Genomic DNA, 23,088 nt, shown 5'->3' on the forward strand with positions numbered 1-23,088 from the left:
ACAACAGAAAATTATAGAACAAACCCCTTATAAACATTGATTCAGAGGTCCTCATCAGTGTAGTAGCAAACTGAATGAGCAGCATATTAAAAATCTTATTCACCAGATCAAGTGCTTTTTGTTCCTAAAATGCAATGATGGCTCGACATTTAAAAAAATATGATCAATATAATCAGTCACATTATTGCAATAAAAGAGAAAAAACCCACAGAATCATCTCAATGGATGTAGGAAAAAATTTTGACAAAATACAAAGCTTTTTCTTAATAAAAAATATTCAACATAATAGCCATACAGGAAAAGCTCACAGAGAGCATCACACTTTGATGAAAGCCTGAAAGCTTTTTCTCTTAAGATCAGAATGAAGGGAGGTTACTCACTTTCATGTCTATTCAACTGGATTTTTTTTCTTTTTTAAAATTTTATTTAAGATGTACAAATTTCATGTATTTCTAATATATAGCTTTAGGAACATAGTGATACTTCTCATCCTAGTTTCCCTCCCACCTATGCTTCCACCTGTCCTCCATCCTTTCTCATTCCCTCTCTTAATTTTTACAGTCATGTACTTTCAGTTTACTTTATACTTTTAAGATTAACCCTACAGTAAGTAAAGAATTAAACAAATAGTAAGAAGAAAAAAAAATTGTTCCTCAACAATGGACACAAGGGCTGTGAACAGTTATCACATCTGAAAATGTCAATTTCACTTCTGTATATTACATTTTTGGTACCCTATTAGTTACCACAGATCAGGGAGAACATGGTATTTGTCTTTTTAGGATTGGCTTATTTAGTAAGTATAGTGGTTTCCAGTTGCATCCATTTTGTTGCAGAAGACAGAATTTCATTTTTTTACACCTGAGTAGCATTCTATTATATATACCCTAATTTCTTTATATCCAGTCAGCAGTTGATGGACATCTGGGTTGATTCCATATCTTAGCTATTGGGAATTAAGTTTTAATAAACATATGGGTATAAAACTCTTTCAAATGCTGATTTCATTTCCCTATGGTCAACTCCCAGGAGTGGGATTGTTGGGTCAAATGGTAGATTTGTTTTCAGCTTTCTGAAACCTCATTGTGGTTTGAATTTGCATTTCCCTGATGGCTAGTGATCCCAAGCATTTTCTTTTTTTTTTTTTAAGATTTATTTATTTTTATTTATTTGAAAGTCAGAGTTACACAGAAAGAGGAGAGGCAGAGACAGAGAGACACAGAGAGAGAGAAGTCTTCCAACTGTTGGTTCACTCCTCAGATGGCCCAACGGCCAGAGCTGTGCCAATCCAAAGCCAGGAGCCAGGAGCTTCTTCCAGGTCTCCCATGCAGGTGCAGGGGCCCAAGGATTTGGGCCATCTTCTGCTGCTATCTGGGCCATAACAGAGAGCTGGATTGGAAGAGGAGCAGCTGGGACTAGAACCAGCACCCATATGGGATGCCAGCGCATCAGGCCGGGGCTTTAACCCATAGTGCTGGCCCTCCCGAGCATTTTCCATGTGTCTCTTGGCCATATGAATTTCTACCTTTGAAAAATGCCTGCTAAGTACTGTGCCCTTTCTTAACTGGATTTTTTGCTTTGTTGCTGTGAAGTTTCCTGATCTCTTTATAGATTCTAGATATTAATCCTTTGTTCGTTGCATAGTTTGGAAATAGTTTCTCCCATTCTGTCCATTGCCTCTTCACTTTGCCAAGTGTTTCCTTTGCAGTGCAGAAGCTTCTCACTTTGATGTGCTCCCATTTGTCTATTTTGGTTTTGATTGCCTGTGCTTCTTGTGTCTTTTCTTTTTTTTTTTTTTTGTTAAATTTTCATTTCATTTATTTATTTATTTATTTTTGACAGGCAGAGTGGACAGTGAGAGAGAGAGACAGAGAGAAAGGTCTTCCTTTTGCCGTTGGTTCACTCTCTAATGGCCGCCGTGGCCAGCGCACTGCAGCTGGCACACCACGCTGATCCGATGGCAGGAACCAGGTGCTTCTCCTGGTCTCCCATGCATTGCAGGGCCCAAGTACTTGGGCCATCCTCCACTGCACTCCCTGGCCACAGCAGAGAGCTGGCCTGGAAGAGGGGCAAGCAGGACAGAATCCGGTGCCCCGACCGGGACTAGAACCCGGTGTGCCGGGCGCCGCAGCTCACTAGGCTAATCTTGTGTTTTTTCTAAGAAGTCTGCCTATAACAGTGTTTTGCAGAGTTTTTCCTACATTCTCTAGTAATTTGATGGTATCAGGTAATAGAATGAGATTCTTAATGTATTCTGAATTGATTTTTTTTTTATAAGATATAGGTGTAAGGTAAGAGTCTTGTAAGAGCTAATTTTCCCTTCACCATTTGTTAGAGATTAGCCCTTTCACCCCAGGGATTCATTTTTAACCCTTTGTCAAAGATTAGTTAATTGTAGATATGTGGATTGATTTCTGGAATTTCTATCTGTTGCATTTTCTCTGTGTCTATTTTTGTGCCAGTACCAGGCTATTTTGATTGTAACTACCCTGTAGTATGTCTTGAAATCTGGTATGGTAATGCCTCCGGCTTTATTTTTATTGTGTAAGATTTCTCTAGGTATTTGAGATCTCTTGTGTTTCCATATAAATTTTAGCGCCATTTTTTTCTAGATCTGAGAAGAATGTTGTTGGTACTTTGATTGGGATCGCATTGAATCTGTAAATTGCTTTTGGTAGTATAGACTTTTTGATGTTAATTCTTCCAATCCATGAATATGATAGATTTTTCCATTTTTTGTGTTTTCTTCTATTTCTTTCTTTAATATTTTGTAATTTTCATCGTGGAGGTCTTTGACTTCCTTGGCTATATTTATTCCAAGTTATTTAATTTTTTCTGTAGCTATTGTGAATGGAATTGATCTTAGAAGTTCTTTCTCAACCATGGCATTATTTATGTAGAAAGGCTATTGAATTTTTTGTGCTAATCTTATATCCTGCCACTTTACCAAACTCTTGTATGAGTTCCAATAGTCTTTCTGTCTCTCTTTAAAGATTTATTTATTTATTTGAACTGCAGAGTTACGGAGAGGCAGGGAAAGAGAGAGAGAGTGAGCAAGCGAGGGAGGGAGGGAGGGAGGGTGGAGAGGAGGGAGGAAGGGAAAGAGAGGGAGAAATTCCTCCATCCACTGGTTCACTCTGCAAATAGCCACCATGGCCAGAGCCGGGGCAATCTGAAGCCAGGAGCCTGGAGCTTCGTCCAGGTCTTCTACACAGGTGTAGGGGCCCAAGGACTTGGACCATCATCTACTGCTTTCTCAGACCATAGCAGAGAGCTCAATCGGAAGTGGAGCAGCCGAGACTTAAATCAGCACCCATGTGGATTGCTGGCACTGCAGGCAGCAGCTTTACCTGCTACGTTACAGTGCCAGCTCTTCGAATAGTCTCTCAGTGGAGCTTTTTGGTTCCCCTATATATAGAATCATGTCATCTGCAAATCAGGATAATTTGACTTTTTCCTTTTTGTATCTCTTTGTTTTTTTTTAATTGCCTAATGGCTCTGGCTGAAACTTCCAGGACTATATTGACCAGCCGTGGTAAAAGTGGCTATCCTTGTCTGATTCTGGATCTTTGTGGAAATGCTTCCAACTTTTCCCCATTCAGTAAGATGATAGCTGTGGTTTGTCATAAATTGCCTTGATTGTGTTGAAGAATGTTTCTTCTGTACCCAATTTGCTTAAGCTTTTCATCATGAAATGATCAAATGCTTTCTCTGCATCTATTAAGATAATCATGTTTTTTATTCCTCAGTTTGTTAATGTGATGTAACATATTTATTGATTTATGAATGTTGAACCATCCCTGTATACCAGGGATAAGTTTCACTTAGTCTGGGTGAAATATCTTCCTGACATATTGTTGAATTTGATTAGCTAGTATTTTATTGAGGGTTTTTGTATCTTTGTTCATCAGAGATATTGGTCTATAGTTCTCTTTCTGTGTTGTATCTTTTTCTGGTTTAGGAATTAAGGGGATGCTTGGAAGGAGTTTGGGAGGATTCCCTCCTTTTCATTTGTTCTTGAGTAGCTTAAGAAGAATTGAAATTAGTTCTTTTTAAAAAATTTGGTAGAATTCACTAGTGAAGCCATCCATTCCTGGGCTTTTCTTTGTTGGGAGGGTCTTTATTACTGATTCAGTTTCCATCTTGGTTTTTGGTCTGTTTACATTTTCCATGTCTTTATGCCTCATTTCTGGTAGATTGTATGTGTCCAGGAATCTGTACATTTCTTCTCAGTTTCCTGATTTGTTGGCATTCAGCTCTTTGTGGTAATTCCTGATGATTTTTTTTATTTTTATGGTATCTATTGTTACATTTCCTTTTTAATCTCTTATTTTATTGATTTGGGTCATCTCCCTCTTTTTTTTTTTTTATTTGTTTGTTTGTTTGTTGGGCCAATGATAATATCAACTTTGTTTATTTTTTCAAAACACCGGTTCTTCATTTCACTGATCTTTTGTATTGTTTTATTGGTTTCAATTTAGTTTATTTCTTTTCTAATTTTAATTGTTTCTTTCCAGAAATTTTTTGATATCCTTTTTTATTTCTTCTATGACCCACTATTCATTCAGGAGCATGTTGCTTACTCTCCTTGTGTAGATTCTTGAGTTGTTAATTTCCAGCTTCATCCCATTGTGGTCAGAAAAGATGCATGGTATGATTTCAGTTTTTTTGAATTTGCCGAGACTTCTTTTATGGCCTAGCATATGGTCTATCCTATAGAAAGTTCAATGCAGTGATGAAAAGAATGTATATTGTGCAACTGTGGGATGAAAGGTTCTGTAGATATCAGTTCCATTTAGTCCATAGTGTCAATGAACTCTGTTTCTTTGTTGATTTTCTTTCTAGTTGATCTCTCCATTGATGAAACTGGAGTGTTAGAAGTCCCCTGTTACTATTGTATTGGAGACTATGTCTGACATTAGCATAGCTGTACCTGCTGTCCTTTAGTGTGGAATATCATTTTCCATCCTTTCACTTTCATTCTGCATGTGTATTTGTTGGTGAGGTGTTTCCTGTAGACAGCAGATAGATGGCTTTCATTTTTAAATCCATTCAGTCAGACTGTATCTTTTAATTGGAGAATTTAGACCATTTACATTCAAGGTTGGTATTGATAAGTAACAACTTGGCCCTGCCATTTTTCTGTAGATGTTCTTATTGTTTGCTATGGATTTCCTTTGTACTTTTACTGGGAGATTCTTCACAAATTTTCAAAATGATGACTATCTTTCTATGTTTTTGTGTGTAGCACATCCTTAAGCATCATTTGTAAGGCTGGACAAGGGATGACAAATTCTCTGATCAGTGCTCCAGGGTTAGGCGAGTATTCAGGGTGACATCCAAGTTGGTTGTGCTAGATCTCCTCTATTGTCAGCAGGGGAGAGCGTATGATCACCTCTGTTGGCATAATCACACCTCCACCTCTTCTCTCCAAGATGATCAGTGCCCTGAGTTAGCCTACAGTGGTTACCATACTGACCGGCACTGCCATGTGAACTGCACAAAGGATCTCTACAGTCCTGTGTGAGTACAGATCCTGCTACAGTGACCCACTACAAGCAATTAGGGACCTCAGAGCTTCTGGCGCCACACACAGTGATTGCCCAGAGACCCAGCTACACCCTGCACCCTTTCATGGAGTCACAGAGTTCCCATAGTCTGAGCACATAAGGCTCCCATGGTCACAGGGTGCAGAGGATCCGCTGTGCCTCACTAGCCTGTTCCGTCCACAGAGAGGCAAAGATGTTCCCAGAGCCATCTGTCTGTTGGTGCTCTGCTTTGGCAGTTTGAGCCCTGGAGCCTGTGATGTGTTGATAGGATAGGGACACCTCACAGTCCTATGTGGGTGTCCAACCCCCTATCAATCCTCCCAGCCAGACTCAAAGCCAGTTGGGAATGTGGATTTTTCCTTCTTGTAAAATCCCTGGATCACAGATATGTGCAAGAGCCTCTGCAGCCACTACTGGTGTCAAAATAGCACCCTATCCCAGCTGGTTGTCAAGTGCCATTGTGGGGAGGTGGGGAAAGAGAAACATGCCCCTTTTTGTTTGGTTAGGCAGGTACCCCACTTCCCTTAGGGCTCCAGGCCAGACTGAAAGACAGTGTACTCCACCAGGCTTTCCCTCCAGCAGTTTCACCAGTGGCACAGGTTCCTACAGTCTGCTGTCACCTTATTCTGCAAGGCTGGCATTTCTTCTGGCTCTTGGCTGTGCAGATTGTATGTTGTGTCCACACTTGTTGCTGCTCATCCACATCTTCCATGCTGATCCATGGCATCCCCTCTTCCTTGTATAGAATTTCCACTGCAGATTTCTTGCTAACTCTCCCCTGGAAATGCACTACCTCCGCTTCTTGCTACTATTTTCCTCCAGCCTAAAGCAGTGCATCCTTTCCCTATTCCACCATCTTGGAATCTCAACTGGAAATCTTAACTAGAGCAATTATACAAGAAAAAGAAACAAAAGACATCCAAAATTTTTTTTAAAAAAAGGGAATAAGTAAAGTAATTGCTGTTCAAAGATGATATGATCTTATATGTAGAAAACCCTAAAGATTGTACCAAAAATACCTCTTAAAACTAATAAATTAAATCCATTTAGTAGGATGCAAAGTCAGTACACAAAAATTAGTTGCATTTTTGTACAATAACAGTGAACATTCTGAAGAGGAAATTATGAAAACAATTGCATGTACAGTAGCTTCAAAAAGAATAAAATACTTAATATGTTTAACCAAGGAAGTAAAAGACTTGCACAACAAAAACTATAAAGTGTTACTGAAAGAACTGTGTTCACGGGTTAGAAAACTTAATATTGTTATGATGTCTGTACTACCCAAAGTAATCTACAAATCCATTGCATTGCCTACCACAATACCAATATATGTTTTTGCAAAGTAGAAAAACTCATGCTAAAAATCATATGGAATCTCAACAGACCTTGAATAAACAAAAATAACCTTGATATAAAAGACCAAATCTTGAAGACTCACATTTCCTGGTTTCAAAATCTTCTACAAAGCTAGAGTAAACAAAACAGAAGAGTACTGGCATAAAGACAGAAATATAGACCAGTAGGAGAATCCAGAAATAAACTTTTGAATGTTGGTCAATAGATTTTTTTTATAAGAGTGCTAAGACTATTTAATTGGGAAAGTACAGTTTATTAATACATGGTGTTGGGAAGACTGGATATCCACATGCAAAAGAATGGAGTTCTTAACCTTATGTCATATACAAAAATTAATTCAAAATGGATCAAAGGCCTGACTGTAAGAGCTAAAATTAAATCTCTTAGGAGCAAACATAGAGCCGAATGCTTTGTGACATCAGAATTGATGTGATTTCTTGGTATAGGCAACAAAAGTATAGGAAACAAAAAAAAAAAGCAAATTGGACTTTGTGAAAAATTTTTAATTTTGTGCAGTAAAAAACATTGTCAAAAGAGTGAAAAAGCAGCCTACAGGATAGGAAAAAGTATTTTCAAATCATGTACCTGATATGAAATTAATATCTGGAATATATGAAGAACTCCTAAAGCTCATCAATGAAGTAATTGTGAAGAAATTTTAATATAAGGAAAAAACTTCAAAAGACAGTTCTCTAAAGAATATATACAGGTGTCCAATAAGCACCCAAAAAGAGGCTGAACATCACTAATTAGGAAAATGCAAATCTAAAGTACAATGAGATACCACATCATATCTGTTAGGATGGCAACTATCAAAAAAAAAAAAAAACCAGAAAATAACAAATTTGGCAAGAGAATATGGAGAAATTTTTAAACCTTGTGCACTGTTAGAATAAAGATAAAATGGTATAGCTACTGTGGAAAATAGTAATGACAGTACCACAAAAAAATTAAAAATAGAATTGCCATATGATCTAGCAGTTCCATTTCTGGGTATGGGGTCTATATAAAAAAAAAGGCAGAAGAAAGAAAGAACTCAAAGAAATATTTTTACAACCACATTTATAGTGATATTATTCACTCTAGCTAAAACATGAAAGTCAATCCAAGTATCCAACAACAGATGAATGGGTGAACCAGTGTGGTATATACAAACAATGGAATATTAGCCTAAAAATGAAGGCAGTGCTGACCTCTACTACAATCTGGATTAAAAGTGAGGGCATTATGCTAAGTGAAGTAAGTTAGTCACAAAAAAAGACAAATGGTGTATGAATCCACTTATCTGATGTACTGGAGAGTAGCCAGAGTCATGGAGATAAAAATTAAAATGGTGCATGAAACTGAGAGGAGAGGGAGATTTGGAGTTTTTTTGTTTTGTTTTGTTTTGTTTTTCAATTTATTTTTTGACAGGCAGAGTTAGACAGTGAGAGAGAGAGAGAGAGACAGAGAGAAAGGTCTTCCTTCCGTTGGTTCACTCCCCTAATGGCCGCCATGGCTGGTGCTGTGCCAATCCAAAGCCAGGAGCCGGGTCCTTCCTCCCTGTCTTAGGGAGTTTTTTTTTTTAGTGGGATAGGAATTCTGTTTTACAAGATGAGATGTTATAGAGATAAATGGTAGAGACAGTTACCCAACATTATGAATGTATTTAATACCCCTGAACTGTACACTTAAAAATAATTAGGATGGTAAATTATTTGTATTTTACAACAGAGAAAACAATTGGAGGAAATAAAAGAAATCCCACTAAGCTTCTAGGCATATCTATGTGGGTGTATAGTTGTGTATAATTTTATGATCCATCAAATGAATTCCAAATTGACCAAATACATGCTAAACATGATTTTATCTCAGAGAAAAATTAGTAAAATTAGTGGAAATTTACCAAATTTCTAGAACTTTGACATAGTAAAAGAAAACTCAAAGGAATTTTTATGACTTCATTAAAGAAATATGTGACAAAATATTTGCAGCAAATAGGAAACATAAAAAGCTAATAATATCCTTATTATATAAAGAGTTAACATCTGCTGTAGGAATGAAATGGAACAGAATAGAGAATTCAGAAACAGATTCTAGTTGGTGTGAGAATTTAGTACATGATAACAATAGCATTTTAAATCTATGGTGGTAAAAATAGGTTATTCAATATATGTTGGAATAGTTGGCTAAGCCTTAAACCAAAATAAATTCAGATGAACACAATGTTTAAATTGAAGTTCCTTAAGAAGCAGGATTATGTTGTATGTAAGAGAGTAGACTCTGGAGTTAGGTTGGGTTTGCATTCCACTTCTCTAAGTCACTACCTGTATGACCTTGAGCAAATTATTTAACACTTTGTGTCTCAGTTTCATACAATGGGGATGATGGTAGTACTTGCCTCACAGGATTGTTGCGAAAATTAAATGAACAGAATATTAGGAAGATTAGGTGAGTTGGAACAGTACCTGCACACATGAGTGCTGTTTAAGTGTAGCTGCTATCCTGATAATGATCAGCTCATAACTGAAACTGTTCATAAAAGTACTAAAAGAATGTTTTTATAAGCTTAGGGATAGAGGAAATACTTTATTACGATACAAAGCCATGTCTCATTAAGGAAAAGATCAAGAAATGTGATATTAAAACTTGTGCACATGGAGGAAGGATGACTTCTGACCCATGAAGTGAGGTGCTGGAGGGCATCATCCACAGCAGAGACTGGCTGTGACAGTGACATGCAGTTATTTCTTACCTACTGAACTTGAAGGAGAAAGTAATTACTAGAAGCTAAATAAGTGCCCTGGGAAATTGGTTTTAGTGTTTGGAATGTCAACCTGGTATTTGCACTTCAGACTGCTCTATTAGTTTCCTAGAGTGGCCGTAACAAATTACCACAAACTTGACTTCCAATAAAACCAGTTCATTGTCTATGTAGTTCTAGAAGCCAGAAGAACAGAATCAAGGAGTTGACACTGTTCCTCGGATGACTCTAGGGAAGATTCCTTCCTTTCACCTTATAGTGGCTCCTGGTGTTCCCTGCCTTGTGGTAATCTAACTTCATTCTCCGCCTCCGTATTCACCTCCTTTGTGTGTCTGTGCAGCCCATCCTGTTTTAATAAGGATACTTGCAGGTCATTGGATGTAGATCCCACCTTGGTACAGTATGAACTCAACTAATAACATCTGCAAAGAACCTATTTCCAAATAAGGTCATTCTGAGATTCTATGGGGACATGAATTTTGGGGGAACAATATTCAGCCCTCCAGAACTTCTAGTTCCAGGGAGAAAATAGCTATAGCAGTGGCTTTGAGAATAGTGGTGTTGATCAAGGTAAGAAAGTGCATCCAACAGGCGCCTCACGGGGAGCTGAGGTAGGAGGTGACATGCAAGGGAGGGCGAGCAAGATCTCAGCTAATCACATTGAAGTCTTCCATTACCAAATAACATCTGTTAGTGAAAGAGGAGATGCTAAGAATTGGAAGGAGGGGGCTGGTTTGGTGGCATAGCAGGTAAAGCCACCACCTGTGACATCAGCACCCCATGTGGGTGCCGGTTCGATTCCCAGCTGCTCCACTTCTAATCTAGCTACTTGATGCTAATGGCCTGGGAGAGCAGTGGAGGATGACCCAAGTGCTTGGCCCCTGCACCCACGTGGGAGTTCTGGAAGAAACTCCTGGCTCCTGGCTTCCGCTTGACCAAGCCCTGACTGTTGTGGCCATTTGGGGAATGAACCAGCAGATGGAAGACCTCTCTCTCTCTCTCCTACTTTCAAATAAATAAATAAATCTTTAAAAATCCATATAAATAAAAAAGAATTGGAAGGAGTTTGATAGAAAACTAATAAAGCTTTCAGAAAGACTGATATTTAGTCAAAGACAATATTGATAGAAAAGACTGGAGTCCTGGACTATGATGGACAAATTAGCCTTTCTCAGAAGAGATAGTTCTATTACTGGGCTTCAGAACAGTGTGATATTACCTGACATACATGAAAAAATAGTAAGCCATGTATGTAGCTATGTATATATTATGTGGATAAGGTTCAAGATTCTCATTAGATTTACAAGGTTACCTCTAATATACGCAAAGTTGGGTAGGGGTGGGGAGCAGACTAAAGAATCATCTTTAGAATGGATTCTAAGGACTAATTTTTAGATAAATATGCAAGTGAATCTTAAATTGTAATCACAATGGATTACATTTACCTTAATAACTTGTATTATGTTACAAATGGGAAGATATTACTGAATGCATGTATCTGTTGTCCTAATTTTTCAAAGTTATCGATGTTTTCAAGCTATACATAAATAGTTTAACTGCACACACAAAACTCAACCCCTGCCCCAGTTACCACCCCATTGTTCTGCTGCATTTTGTAGCCGACTCCTCAAGAGAGGCATCTTTCCATATTTTCTCTCCTTCCTCTTCTCTCATTCTCTTCGAAACTCATGCCATGCAGGCTCTGTCTTCTGTGTCCTGCAAGTGCTGGTTTCAAGGCCTGTGTTGCCACATCCTGTAGACAGTGGTCACTCCTCAGCCTTGAAGCATTTTCTTCACTTGGCTTCCACAATTCTACACTTACTTCACCAGCTGCTGCTTCACACTCTGCCTTGCAGACTCATCTTGTCTTTCTCTGGCAGAGCACTCCAGCTGTTTTTCTTCCTCATATCCTAGTGTACTGCACCCAAGGGATTTTATCATTCCCTTGGTCTTCTCTCTTATCTTCCTGAGGATAAATATTATGAAAACAATTAAAAATTTTCCCATGCATGACTCTTTAATTCTTTTACACATATACTGTTTGATGGGCTTATTTTATTATGGTTGCCCTTTCAGATGTTGTACTTTTTCCCTGTTGACTCATACTTCCCTGGGGAAGTTTGCCATTCAACTGATAGTGTGTACTTGGTGGCAGAGGCTAAAGCCCAGAATCTAACTTGTGCTATAGAGAAACTCACCCTTCGATGGGCTTTGCCGTGGCTGCCTCCCACTACCACCAAGTAGCTGGTTCTTCAAGAAAGCTCCCTTCCCTGAGCTAGGAACTGCTGTTTTCCCAGGCCATTTCCCTGGGAGTCAGCTAACCTCTGCATGTGGAGGGCAGAGCAGTAAGGAACCCTCAGGGCCAGCCAGCCTACACGTCTAACTGCAGGGGAACTGCTAAATAGACTATGGCCTATCAACCCAATAAGATACCTTGAATATATTAAAATGATATATTAAAAGTAATATGAAATGAATTCTGTAGCATAACATTAAGTGAAAAAGGTAAGATAAAACAGTTTACATTGTATTGTATTGTAAAACAACATGTAGTAAAGTGACTAGAAATTCACTCTAATGTTAGTGGTGCTTGTGTATGGCTAATAGATCAATTGGGTTTTATTTCCATCTATTTTGTATTAGTTAAAAGCCTTGGTGAAAATTTGTAATAAAATAGTGAACTATAAAAGAAAAGATCTTTCTGGTTTTGGTTGATTATTTAGCAAAGAAAAAATGAATGCTAAATGGTGCTAACAGACATATTTCACAAAAGAGAAATCATTCTAATGTAAAAGAACTTGTTAGGAAGAAAGAAATAACAGAGGAGTAGGGAGCTGTACTTTGTAAACTAATACAGCAAATGTTTGAGAGTAGGATTCAGAACTCAAGCTGAGATTTCAAATCCAAGTCCACCTTTCCTAGGCTGTGACCTTGGAGGAGTTAATGTCTCGATGCTCTAATTGCTTCTTCTGTAGGATATATATAACAATAGCACTTTCCTTATAGGATTGCTGGGTGGCTAAGTGTGCCCGTAGAGCACCTGAAACATGGGAAGGGCCATGTGGAGGTGTCAGCCTCCATCATGATTGCTACTCACCATCCTCATAAAGGCTCAGGAGACAAATATCACTGGTGTTCAAAACCCAGCCACACAACTCACTTTTGAGTGACCTTAAGAAAATTGATTTTATGTGTCCATGCCTCAGGTTTTTCATTTGTATAGTGGGGGTAATTAAGTGCCTGCTTCCGGGGATTATTGTGAGAACTTAATGAAATTAGGCAAATCACGCTGAGCACACAGGGCTTGGCCCGCAGTGATAGCTCACAGTGTGAATTAGTGGGGAAGTATCAGGGCTGGCACTGTAGTGGTGGCTTCTGGTGTTCTGTAGGCCTGTTTTGAATTGTCAGGAAAAGACTGTAAGGGAGCCAGTGATGAGGGCTTTATTGCTTACTTTTGACAGAGTCAAGTAGTTGAGAATCAGTGAAAATCATCCTAGTTTATAGGTTATTTTGCTTTTCAGTTTTCAAAGCCCATACATGTGTGTATACTGACTCCTTTAATACAACAGTCCTGTGTGTAGTGAACAGAAAACCTGTTCTCTTTACTGTTCCTTACCAGTTTCCCTGTAAGTGCCCATATTGTGGCATCGCTCATACTTCCACAGCTGCCCATGTGGATCTTCTTCCCCACTATAGTCTGGCTGCTCCTAAACACTTGATGTGTAGTTAGGTGGCAGAGCCAGTACTTTGGACTTAAAGTTCTTTGTCTTTGTCTTTATTTCAGATGAGCAACACAGCCCCTGTGGTTTTATCTTTGAGTTCTGTTTTCCCAAGAAAGAGTTGTTTTACTTCTAAAACTTTAACCTTCAGTATTTTACTCTGCAGCTACTTACATGTATATAATAATTTATAGTTTTGACTAGTTACTAATGGCTTAAATAAAAACAGCTTACCCACAACAATGGATAAAAGTTTGTATCTTTTTTTTTCTACCTTTGATAAGGCAAGGGATAAACTTGTCTGATAAACTTGTAGACTGCCCAAGAAGGGAATGTATTTGTTGGTGATTCATTTAATCAAGGAAATACTACTGTAACACTCTTTGCTCCTTTAAACTATGACTATCTACCCTAAAGAAAAGTTGAATGTATGCTAAAAGTTACTGCTTTTATAATCTTTGTGACTAACTAGAATGTGATATTTCCAATTTGCTACTTAGAACAATGAAAAGACTATTGTTAGCCAATAAGCTGTAAAATTATTCAAGTAGTTTTTAAAAATACAATTCTGTTCTGACTCTGAAACCCCTTTAAAATTTATATACGTATGTATGTATGTATGTATGTACATATGTACATGCTTTATTTGGAGGCAGAGAAAATGAGAACTCCCATTTGCCAGTTGACTCCACAAATAGCCACAACAGCTGGGACTGGGCCAGACAGAAACCTGGAACCAGGAACCCAATCCGGGTCTCCTGCTGTAGCCACCATCTTCTGCCTCCCAGGGTGCACTATTAGCAGGAAGTTGGAATTGGTAGTGATGCCAGGACTTGAACCCCGGTACTTCAATGTGGGATGCAGGCTCCCAAGCAGCCCCTTAACTGCTGTGTCAAACGCTTGCCCCTAAAGCCACATTTTAAGACTTGATGTTAGCTCCATTTGTTAGTGTTTTAAATAAAGCAATATATATTTCTCCTTCAGTTCATGGGTTTTTCTTAGTTGGAGGGAATAATTTTTTATTAACTATTGAAATGTAATATACATATGGAAAAGTATACAGTATACATGAATTTTCATGAGAGCACACTGTGTCAGCAACTCTAGAGCATGAGCCAGAACCATCCCAGCACTCCCGCCTCCCCAGCTTTCAGTCACCTGGATACATACTTAAAGGCTACCTCCCATTACAGGACAGATTTTAAAGTTTAGTTAGTGAATATTCACATATGCCGACTTTTTTTTTTTCACCTTTGCAAATATTTGACTACATTTATTTTTGCCTTGTCTCTGTTTTTAAACTAAAATTTTATTTTATTAAAATAGCACAAGTATGTAGGTTTTTAAGTTTAGAAACAATAAAAGGCTTATTCCAAAATATAGTAATTTCCTGCTCTACCCCTGCCTACTCCTTAAGATCCTTCTGTCCAAAGGGGAGAAATTCTTTAGTACATCTTTTGCTATTTGCAGATTTCTATAGTTCATATTAATAGTTATATACTGCTTATTTTTCATTAAAAATAAGGCATTACCTCATACTTTCTATTACATTAAATAGGAACTTAACTGTATTAATACCAGCCCTTCTACTACTTCCCTTCCTTATCTCCCAAATATATTTATATTAAAATTTTCTGGTGTGGGGCTGGTGCTGTGGTGTAGTGGGTAAAGCTGCTGCCTGTGGCACCAGTATCCTATATAGGCACTGGTTTGAGTCCTGGCTGCTCCACTTCTGATCCAGCTTCCTGCTGTTGTGTCTGGGAAAGCAGCAGAAGGTGGCCTAAGTGCTTGGATCCCTGCACCCATAGAGGAGACCTGGAAGAAGCTCCTGTCTCCTGACTCTAGATCAACCCAGCTCTGGTCATGACAGCCATTTGGAGATTAAACCAGTGGATGGAAGATCTCACTCTTGTCTCTGTGTCCTTCCCCCCCACCCCCCGTAACTTGGCCTTTCAAATAAATAAATCTTAAAAAAAAATTTTGGGTCAATGACCACTCTCTGTTAACATCATATGACGATAGAAATGATATTCAGAATGGGTTTTGGAGATACTATGATTATAGTAAGTTTTTTTCTCTTCATTTTTCTTGATAATTGCCTTAGTTGTCATGTTTTTCATTTTAACTTCTTTTCTAAAATTATCTTCTGTTCTGGCTTTCATTGTGGAATAGTCACTAACCCTTAGGCTTGCCAAATCCAGTGGAATATTCCAGTCCTGATCTTTTATAGATGTACATCCTTTTACTTTGTTTCCTTTTTTAAAAAGATTTATTTATTTATTTGAAAGTCAGAATTACACACACACACACACAGAGAGGAGAGACAGAGAGAGAGGTCTTCCATTCCTTGGCTCACTCCCCAGTTGGCTGCAGTGGCCGGAGCTATGCCAATCCGAAGCCTCCTCCTGGTCTCCTATGCAGGTGCAGGGGCCCAAGGACCTGGGCCATCCTCCACTGCTTTCCCAGGCCACAGCAGAGAGCTGGATTGGAAATGAAGTAACCAGGTCTTCAACCGGTGCCCATATGGGATGCTAGCACTGCAGGCGGTAGCCCTACCTGTTATGCCACAGCACTGGCCCCCTGTTGTAAAGATTTATTTCATTTATTTGAAAGGTAGAATTACAGAGAGAGATAAAAGAGAGATCTTTTATCCACTAGTTCGTACCCTGAAATGGTTGCAATGGCTAGGGCTGGACCAGGGGGAAACTAAGAGCCAGAAGCTTCTTCAGGATCTTCTACATGGGTGCAGGGGCCCAAGGACTTGGGCCGTTCTCTGCTGCTTTCCCAGGTACGTTAGTAGGGATCTGGATCAGAAGTAGAGCAGCCAGAACTTGAACCAGCACCCAGGCAGTGTCTTTACCTGCAGTGCTACAATGCTGACCTCTTCTTTGGTTCCTCCAAAGTAGGGCCTTTTCTGGCTGTTATTTTTAAGTCTCATTGGTGGGTGCTGTTTATCTGCCTCTTCTTAAACATGATCCCTAAGATTCTTTCCTCAGCTTTATTGTTACCCAACAGTAGTCTGTTTAGGCCATATCTACTCTAGCTGTGAAAGACAGTTGTTGCCCATTCTTCTGATATGGACCTCTTCTAAATTCCAGATCCTGTCATTTACTGGTCATTGAACATAAAAACTGAGAGTGTGAAAACAAATTGGTTGTTGCTCCTTTCCCCTTGCAGTATCTGTGTATCAACCGAATAGAAGCCTTCAGTGTTTGCCCTCCCAACAGTTCCCTTCCTTCCCTACCTCTCTCAGTTCACATACTTTACTGCTTCCTTACTCATTTACGTTTGTGCACACACACACACACACACACTTCACTCTTTCCCTGTCATATAGCGTTGAAGCTCTCCATGTTTCATTGGCAAGAAGACTGAAAGCTTACTCTTCCCCAGTAGCTCATCAAGTAGGCTGTTGTGAGGGAATGGAGCGTTGGGCCAACTGTGAGATTCCAGGAGAAGCAAAGTATTTTACTCAGTTGGTATATTTTGTTTGTACGCGTTAGTAACTATTTTAATAAACCATCCCTTTTAAAACATCTTAGTCCTTGGGGCCGGCACTGTGGTATAATGGGTAAAGCCACCATCTGCGTTGCTGTCATCCCATATGGGCACCAGTTCTAGTCCTGGCTGCTCCTCTTCCGATCCAGCTCTCTGCTGTGGCCTGGGAAAGCAGTAGAGGATTGCCCCAGTCCTTAGGCCCTTATACCCATCTAGCTTCGGCCATTGTAGCTGTTTGGGGAGTGAACCAAAATGGAAGATATCTCTCTCTGCTTCTGCCTCTGCCTCTCTGTAACTCTGCCTTTCAAAGAAATAAAATAAATCTTAAAAAAAAAAAAAAAGAAAAAGTTAGTCCTTGAAATGCTTGTAGAACAATCACTTGAAGCAAGCAGTGCACTTCACAGTGTTTCTCCTGCGCCAGGACTGGGATTATAATGTGAATTTTGTGACTTTCAGATTTTAAAATACACACTTGGGGTTGTAATGTAAATTTATAGACAGAGATAATATACTTTGTCCAAGCAAGAAAGAAAAAGCACAAATGTTCTCCTACCTAGTTGTATCACTGTATGTAATCAGGAGCTCTTGTCTGAGTTCACGTTAAAGTGTTGATGTTCTAGAGGAGCCTCAATTCCTCTGCAGTGTCTCATGCCTGAGTCAGAAAGTTCTGTGAGGACGCAGCAATGTGTCACACTGGTCCCATATCTCTTATCAATACTTTCTGAAAGAGGTTTATTCATTCGGTCTTCTTTCCAGTCAGGCATGAGTATTTATTGAGTTGGTGCTAAATACCAGGTTTATGTGATAAGCCTTAGACCCTGGTGATATAAGATGAAGATATAATGGCCAGGTCCCTGTTCAGGGTAGGAATAAATATGTGTGCTCTTGTCTCATGGGACCTTATTCCTCAGAGTGTGGTCTGTGGGTTATGAACATCAGCGCTGCCTGGGAGTTTGTTAGAAATGCAGAATCTTGATCCAAGATGGATCAGCATCTCTACCCAGGATTCTGCAATCCCAACTAACTCCCAGGTGATTTAATGCTAGTGGTCCATGGACCTCACATCAAGGTCTTAGGAGTTCTTTCCTCAGCTGGCCCTTTAGATGGATCTGGGTGTCTTAGCTATCCCTCCATCAAGGGAGTGGAAGATTCAGGGTGCACCTTCTGTGCTCTCAGGGCGCTGACTTTGAGACACAGCCTAATGTAAAATGACAAATATGCCTTCTCAAAATGATGTATCCTCTGATGGGGCTCAATTGAATTTGTCTATCAGCATTGAAAGCATTTGGGATAGAATGTGGATTGAGCACCCTCTAGTAAGAGAACCAAGAATTTGCTAAATGACAAGTTGACCTTGGGTAGTTGGAAGAAGAGATATTCTTTAAGTACTTCACATGCTTAACTAATTATAATTCAGTAATTAGCAGGGTCAAGACCTCTTCAAGCAGTGTTAGAATGTTATCATAGCGGCCGGTGCCGCGGCTCACTAGGCTAATCCTCTGCCTGCGGCGCCAGCACACCGGGTTCTAGTCCCGGTCAGGGCACCGATCCTGTCCCGGTTGCCCCTCTTCCAGGCCAGCTCTCTGCTGTGGCCAGGGAGTGCAGTGGAGGATGGCCCAAGTCCTTGGGCCCTGCACCCGCATGGGAGACCAGGAGAAGCACCTGGCTCCTGGCTTCGGATCAGCGCGATGTGCTGGCCGATCAGCGCGATGTGCTGGCCGCAGCGACCATTGGAGGGTGAACCAACGGCAAAAAGGAAGACCTTTCTCTCTCTCTCTCTCTCTCACTGTCCACTCTGCCTGTCAAAAAAAAAAAAAAAAAAAAGAATGTTATCATAGCAATCCAGATGGAAGCTAAGGAGGCCTAAAATTAGGAAAGAGAGGCTAGATTTAGGACTCATTGGGGATGTTGAATCAAATCAGAGATGGCAGAAATAGGAGAGAAGAGACGGTAGGTTGATGCTCAGGTTATTAATTCTAGGAGCTATGTGGATAGGTTTACCTAGAGATTAGGGGAGAGAAAGAGACTTGAGATCTGTGTTTCATTCTTGGGAAGATACAGGGTGAGGTGTTCATGGAACCTGCCTGGTGGATCTGGGGGTGCATGGTCTTGGAGCTCCAGAGAAGAGTCTGGCTGGAGGTGCACAGATGCTGCCAGAGGAGACTTGGTCCCATGTTTGAAGTGCAGGTGTGGATCAGATCATTCAGAGTGTTCCAAGTGAAAAGAGAGGAGTGCCAAGCATGGGACCCATGACAGATGAGATCTCCAAGGAGCCTGAGGAGAAACATCCCGAGAGGTGGTCAGCCTGAGGTGCAGGCCGACTGGAGTTTTCTTTTTAGAAACTGTTAATGGTGATATGCTGACAGTTTCATAGGGTTCGTTATTGTTGATGACAGTTATGGTAGCTGTGTTTTTGTTATTGTTTAGTGGTTTCTAGCTTCCCATTTTTTACTGTGTATTTTTCAAGGTCCTTAAAATTCTGGTCAAGGCAGTGATGGATGGAATGGCTGATCGAAGTGGAGATGTTGCAACCAGCCTCAAAGGAAAGCTGCAGGAGTTATTTGGCAGAGTCACTTCGAGAGTGACAAATGATGGAGAAATCTGGAGGCTGTATGCCCAAGTGTATGGAAATGGGCAGAGTGAAAAGCCTGATGAGAATGAAAAGGTAAGTCCTGCTTGTACACTCCAGGGCCCTTGCATTTGAGCACATGTTTAGCAGATCTGTGTTTCTGATGGGTGGAGGAAGAGTTTAATACCCTGAAACATAAAATTAATATGCTCAATTTCAGTTCTGATTCAGCCTTTATTTATTTTTTTTAAACTTTTATTTAATGAATATAAATTTCCAAAGTACAGATTATGGGTTACAATGGCTTCCCCCCTCCCATAACTTCCCTCCCGCCCGCAACCCTCCCCTTTCCCGCTCCCTTTCCCCTTCCATTCATGTAAAGATTCATTTTCAATTCTCTTTGTATACAGAAGATCAGTTTAGTATATATTAGGTAAAGATTTCAACATTTTGCCCATATAGCAACATAAATTGAAAAAACTACCATTGGATTACTAATTATAGCATTAAATAGCAATGTACAGCACATTAAAGACAGAGAACCTACATAATTTTTTTTCAAATTAATTAATTTTCTATGCCATTTCCATTTTAACACCAGGTTGTTTTTTTTTTTTTTTCATTTCCAATTCTCTTTATATACAGAAGATCACTTCAATATATAATTAGTAAAGACCTCATCAGTTTGTGCCCACACAGAAATGCAAAGTATAAAAATACTGTTTCAGTACTAGTTATAGCATCACTTCGCTTTAGACGACACATTAGGGACAGATCCCACATGGGGTGTAAGTACACAGTGACTCCTGTTGCTGATTTAACAATTTGACACTCCTGTTCATGGCGTCAGTAATCTCCCTAGGCTCTAGTCATGAGTTGCCAGGGCTATGGAAGCCTTTAGAGTTCGCTGACTTTGATCTTATTCTGATAGGGTCATAGTCAAAGTGGAAGTTCTCTCCTCCCTTCAGAGAAAGGTACCTCCTTCTTTGATGGCCCCGTTCTTTCCACTGGGATCTCACTCACAGAGATCATTCATTTAGGTCTTTTTTTTTTTTTTTTTCCATGATATCTTGGCTTTCCATACCTGCTATACTCTCATGGGCTCTTCCGCCAGATCCGAATGCCTTGAGGGCTGATTCTGAGGCCAGAGTGTTGTTTAGGACATCTGCCATTCTATGAGTCTGCTGTGTGTCCCACTTCCCATGTTGGATCTTTCTCTCCCTTTTTGATTCTATCAGTTAGTATTAGCAGATACTTATCTTGTTTGTGTGATCTCTTTGACTCTTAGACCTATCAGAGCTATCAATTGTGAGCTGAAATTGATCACTTGGACTAGTGCGATGGCATTGGTACATGCCATCTTGATGGGATTGTGTTGGAATCCCCTGGCACATTTCTAACTCCACCATTTGCGGCCAGTCCGATTGAGCATGTTCCAAATTGTTCATCTCCTCCCTCTCTTTTTCCACTCTTAGATTTAACAGGGATCACTTTTCAGTTAAAATTTAAACACCTAAGAATAATTGTGTGTTAATTACTGAGTTCAACCAATAGTACTAGAACAACAACAACAACAACAAATACTAAAAAGGATAAAGTATTACATTGTACATCTAAAGTCAGGACAGGAGCTGATCAGTTCATTGTTGCTTATAGTGTCCATTTCACTTAACAGGTTTCCCCTTTGGCGCTCAGTTGTCACCGATCAGGGAAAACAAATGATATTTTTCTCTTTGGGACTGGCTTAATTCACTCAGCATGATGTTTTCCAGATTGCTCCATCTTGTTGCAAATGACTGGGTTTCGTTGTTTCTTACTGCTGTATAGTATTCTATGGAGTACATGTCCCATAATTTCTTTATCCAGTCTACTGTTGATGGGCATTTGGGTTGGTTCCAGGTCTTAGCTATTGTGAATTGAGCTGCAATAAACATTAATGTGCAGATGGCTTTTTTATTTGCCAAATTAATTTCCTTTGGGTAAATTCCAAGGAGTGGGATGGCTGGGTTGTATGGTAGGGTTATGTTCAGGTTTCTGAGGAATCTCCAGACAGACTTCCATAGTGGCTTAACCAGTTTGCATTCCCACCAACAGTGGGTTAGTGTCCCTTTTTCCCCACATCCTCTCCAGCATCTGTTGTTGGTAGATTTCTGAATGTGAGCCATTCTCACCGGGGTGAGATGGAACCTCATTGTGGTTTTGATTTGCATTTCTCTGATTGCTAGTGATCTTGAACATTTTTTCATGTGTCTGTTGGCCATTTGGATTTCCTCTTTCGAAAAATGTCTATTGAGGTCCTTGGCCCATCTCTTAAGTGGGTTGTTTGTTTTGTTGTTGTGGATTTTCTTAATTTCTTTGTAGATTCTGGTTATCAATCCTTTATCTGTAGTATAGTTTGCGAATATTTTTTCCCATTCTGTTGGTTGCCTCTTCGCTTTCCTGACTGTTTCTTTTGAAGTACAGAAACTTCTCAATTTGATACAATCCCAAATGTTAATTTTGGTTTTGACTGCCTGTGCTGTTGGAGTATTTTCCAGGAAGTCTTTGCCTGTGCCTATATCTTGCAGGATTTCTCCAATGCTCTCTAATAATTTGATGGTTTCGGGTTGTAGATTTAAGTCTTTAATCCATGTTGAGTGAATTTTTGTGTAAGGTGATAGGTATGGGTCTTGCTTCAAGCTTCTGCACGTGGAAATCCAATTTTCCCAGCACCATTTATTGAATAGACTGTCCTTATTCCAGGGATTAGATTTGGATCTTTGGTCAAATATAAGTTGGCTGTAGATGTTTGGATTGATTTCTGGTGTTTCTATTCTGTTCCATTGGTCTATCCATCTGTTTCTGTACCAGTACCATGCTGTTTTGATAACAACTGCCCTGTAGTATGTCCTGAAATCAGGTATTGTGATGCCTCCGGCTTTGTTTTTGTTGTACAGGATTGCTTTGGCTATTCGAGGTCTTCTGTGTCTCCATATGAATTTCAGCATCATTTTTTCCAGATCTGAGAAGAAGGTCTTCGGAATCTTGATGGGTATTGCATTGAATGTATAAATTGCTTTTGGGAGAATAGACATTTTGATGATATTGATTCTTCCAATCCATGAGCATGGAAGATTTCTCCATTTTTTGGTATCCTCTTCTATTTCTTTCTGTAAGGTTTTGTAGTTTTCATCGTAGAGATCTTTAACATCTTTGGTTAAGTTTATTCCAAGGTATTTGATTGTTTTTGTAGCTATTGTGAATGGGATTGGTCTTAGCAGTTCTTCCTCAGCCGTGGCATTGCCTGTGTATACAAAGGCTGTTGATTTTTGTGCATTGATTTTATATCCTGCTACTTTGCCAAACTCTTCGATGAGTTCCAGCAGTCTTTTAGTAGAGTTCTTTGGGTCCCCTAAATAAAGAATCATATCATCTGCAAAGAGGGATAGTTTGAGTTCGTCCTTCCCGATTTGTATCCCTTTAATTTCTTTTTCTTGCCTAATAGCTCTGGCTTTATTTATTTTTTATATATTTATTTATTATTTTAAAATCAATGTTACAAAGGAATAGGCACTGGCAGAGAGGGAGAGAGAGGAAGTGAGACAGATCTTCCATCTCCTGGTTCACTCCCCAAATGCCTGTAATGGCCAGAGCGCTGAGGCAGGAGCCAGG

The 23,088-nt window shown here is 39.6% G+C and overlaps 1 protein-coding gene across 1 annotated transcript in view; it reads left to right on the forward strand.

Moving 5' to 3' along the window:
* The window catches only part of TTC27 (tetratricopeptide repeat domain 27), a 213,417-nt gene that overhangs the window by 178,096 nt on the left and 12,233 nt on the right, over positions 1-23,088 (forward strand). Inside the window, exon 17 of the mRNA XM_062209233.1 lies at positions 19,336-19,533. Coding sequence (XP_062065217.1) covers positions 19,336-19,533 — 198 coding nt within the window. The remainder of the gene's footprint in view (positions 1-19,335; positions 19,534-23,088) is intronic.

Source organism: Lepus europaeus, chromosome 13, assembly GCF_033115175.1.
Source record: "Lepus europaeus isolate LE1 chromosome 13, mLepTim1.pri, whole genome shotgun sequence".
NCBI classification, from domain to species: domain Eukaryota; kingdom Metazoa; phylum Chordata; class Mammalia; order Lagomorpha; family Leporidae; genus Lepus; species Lepus europaeus.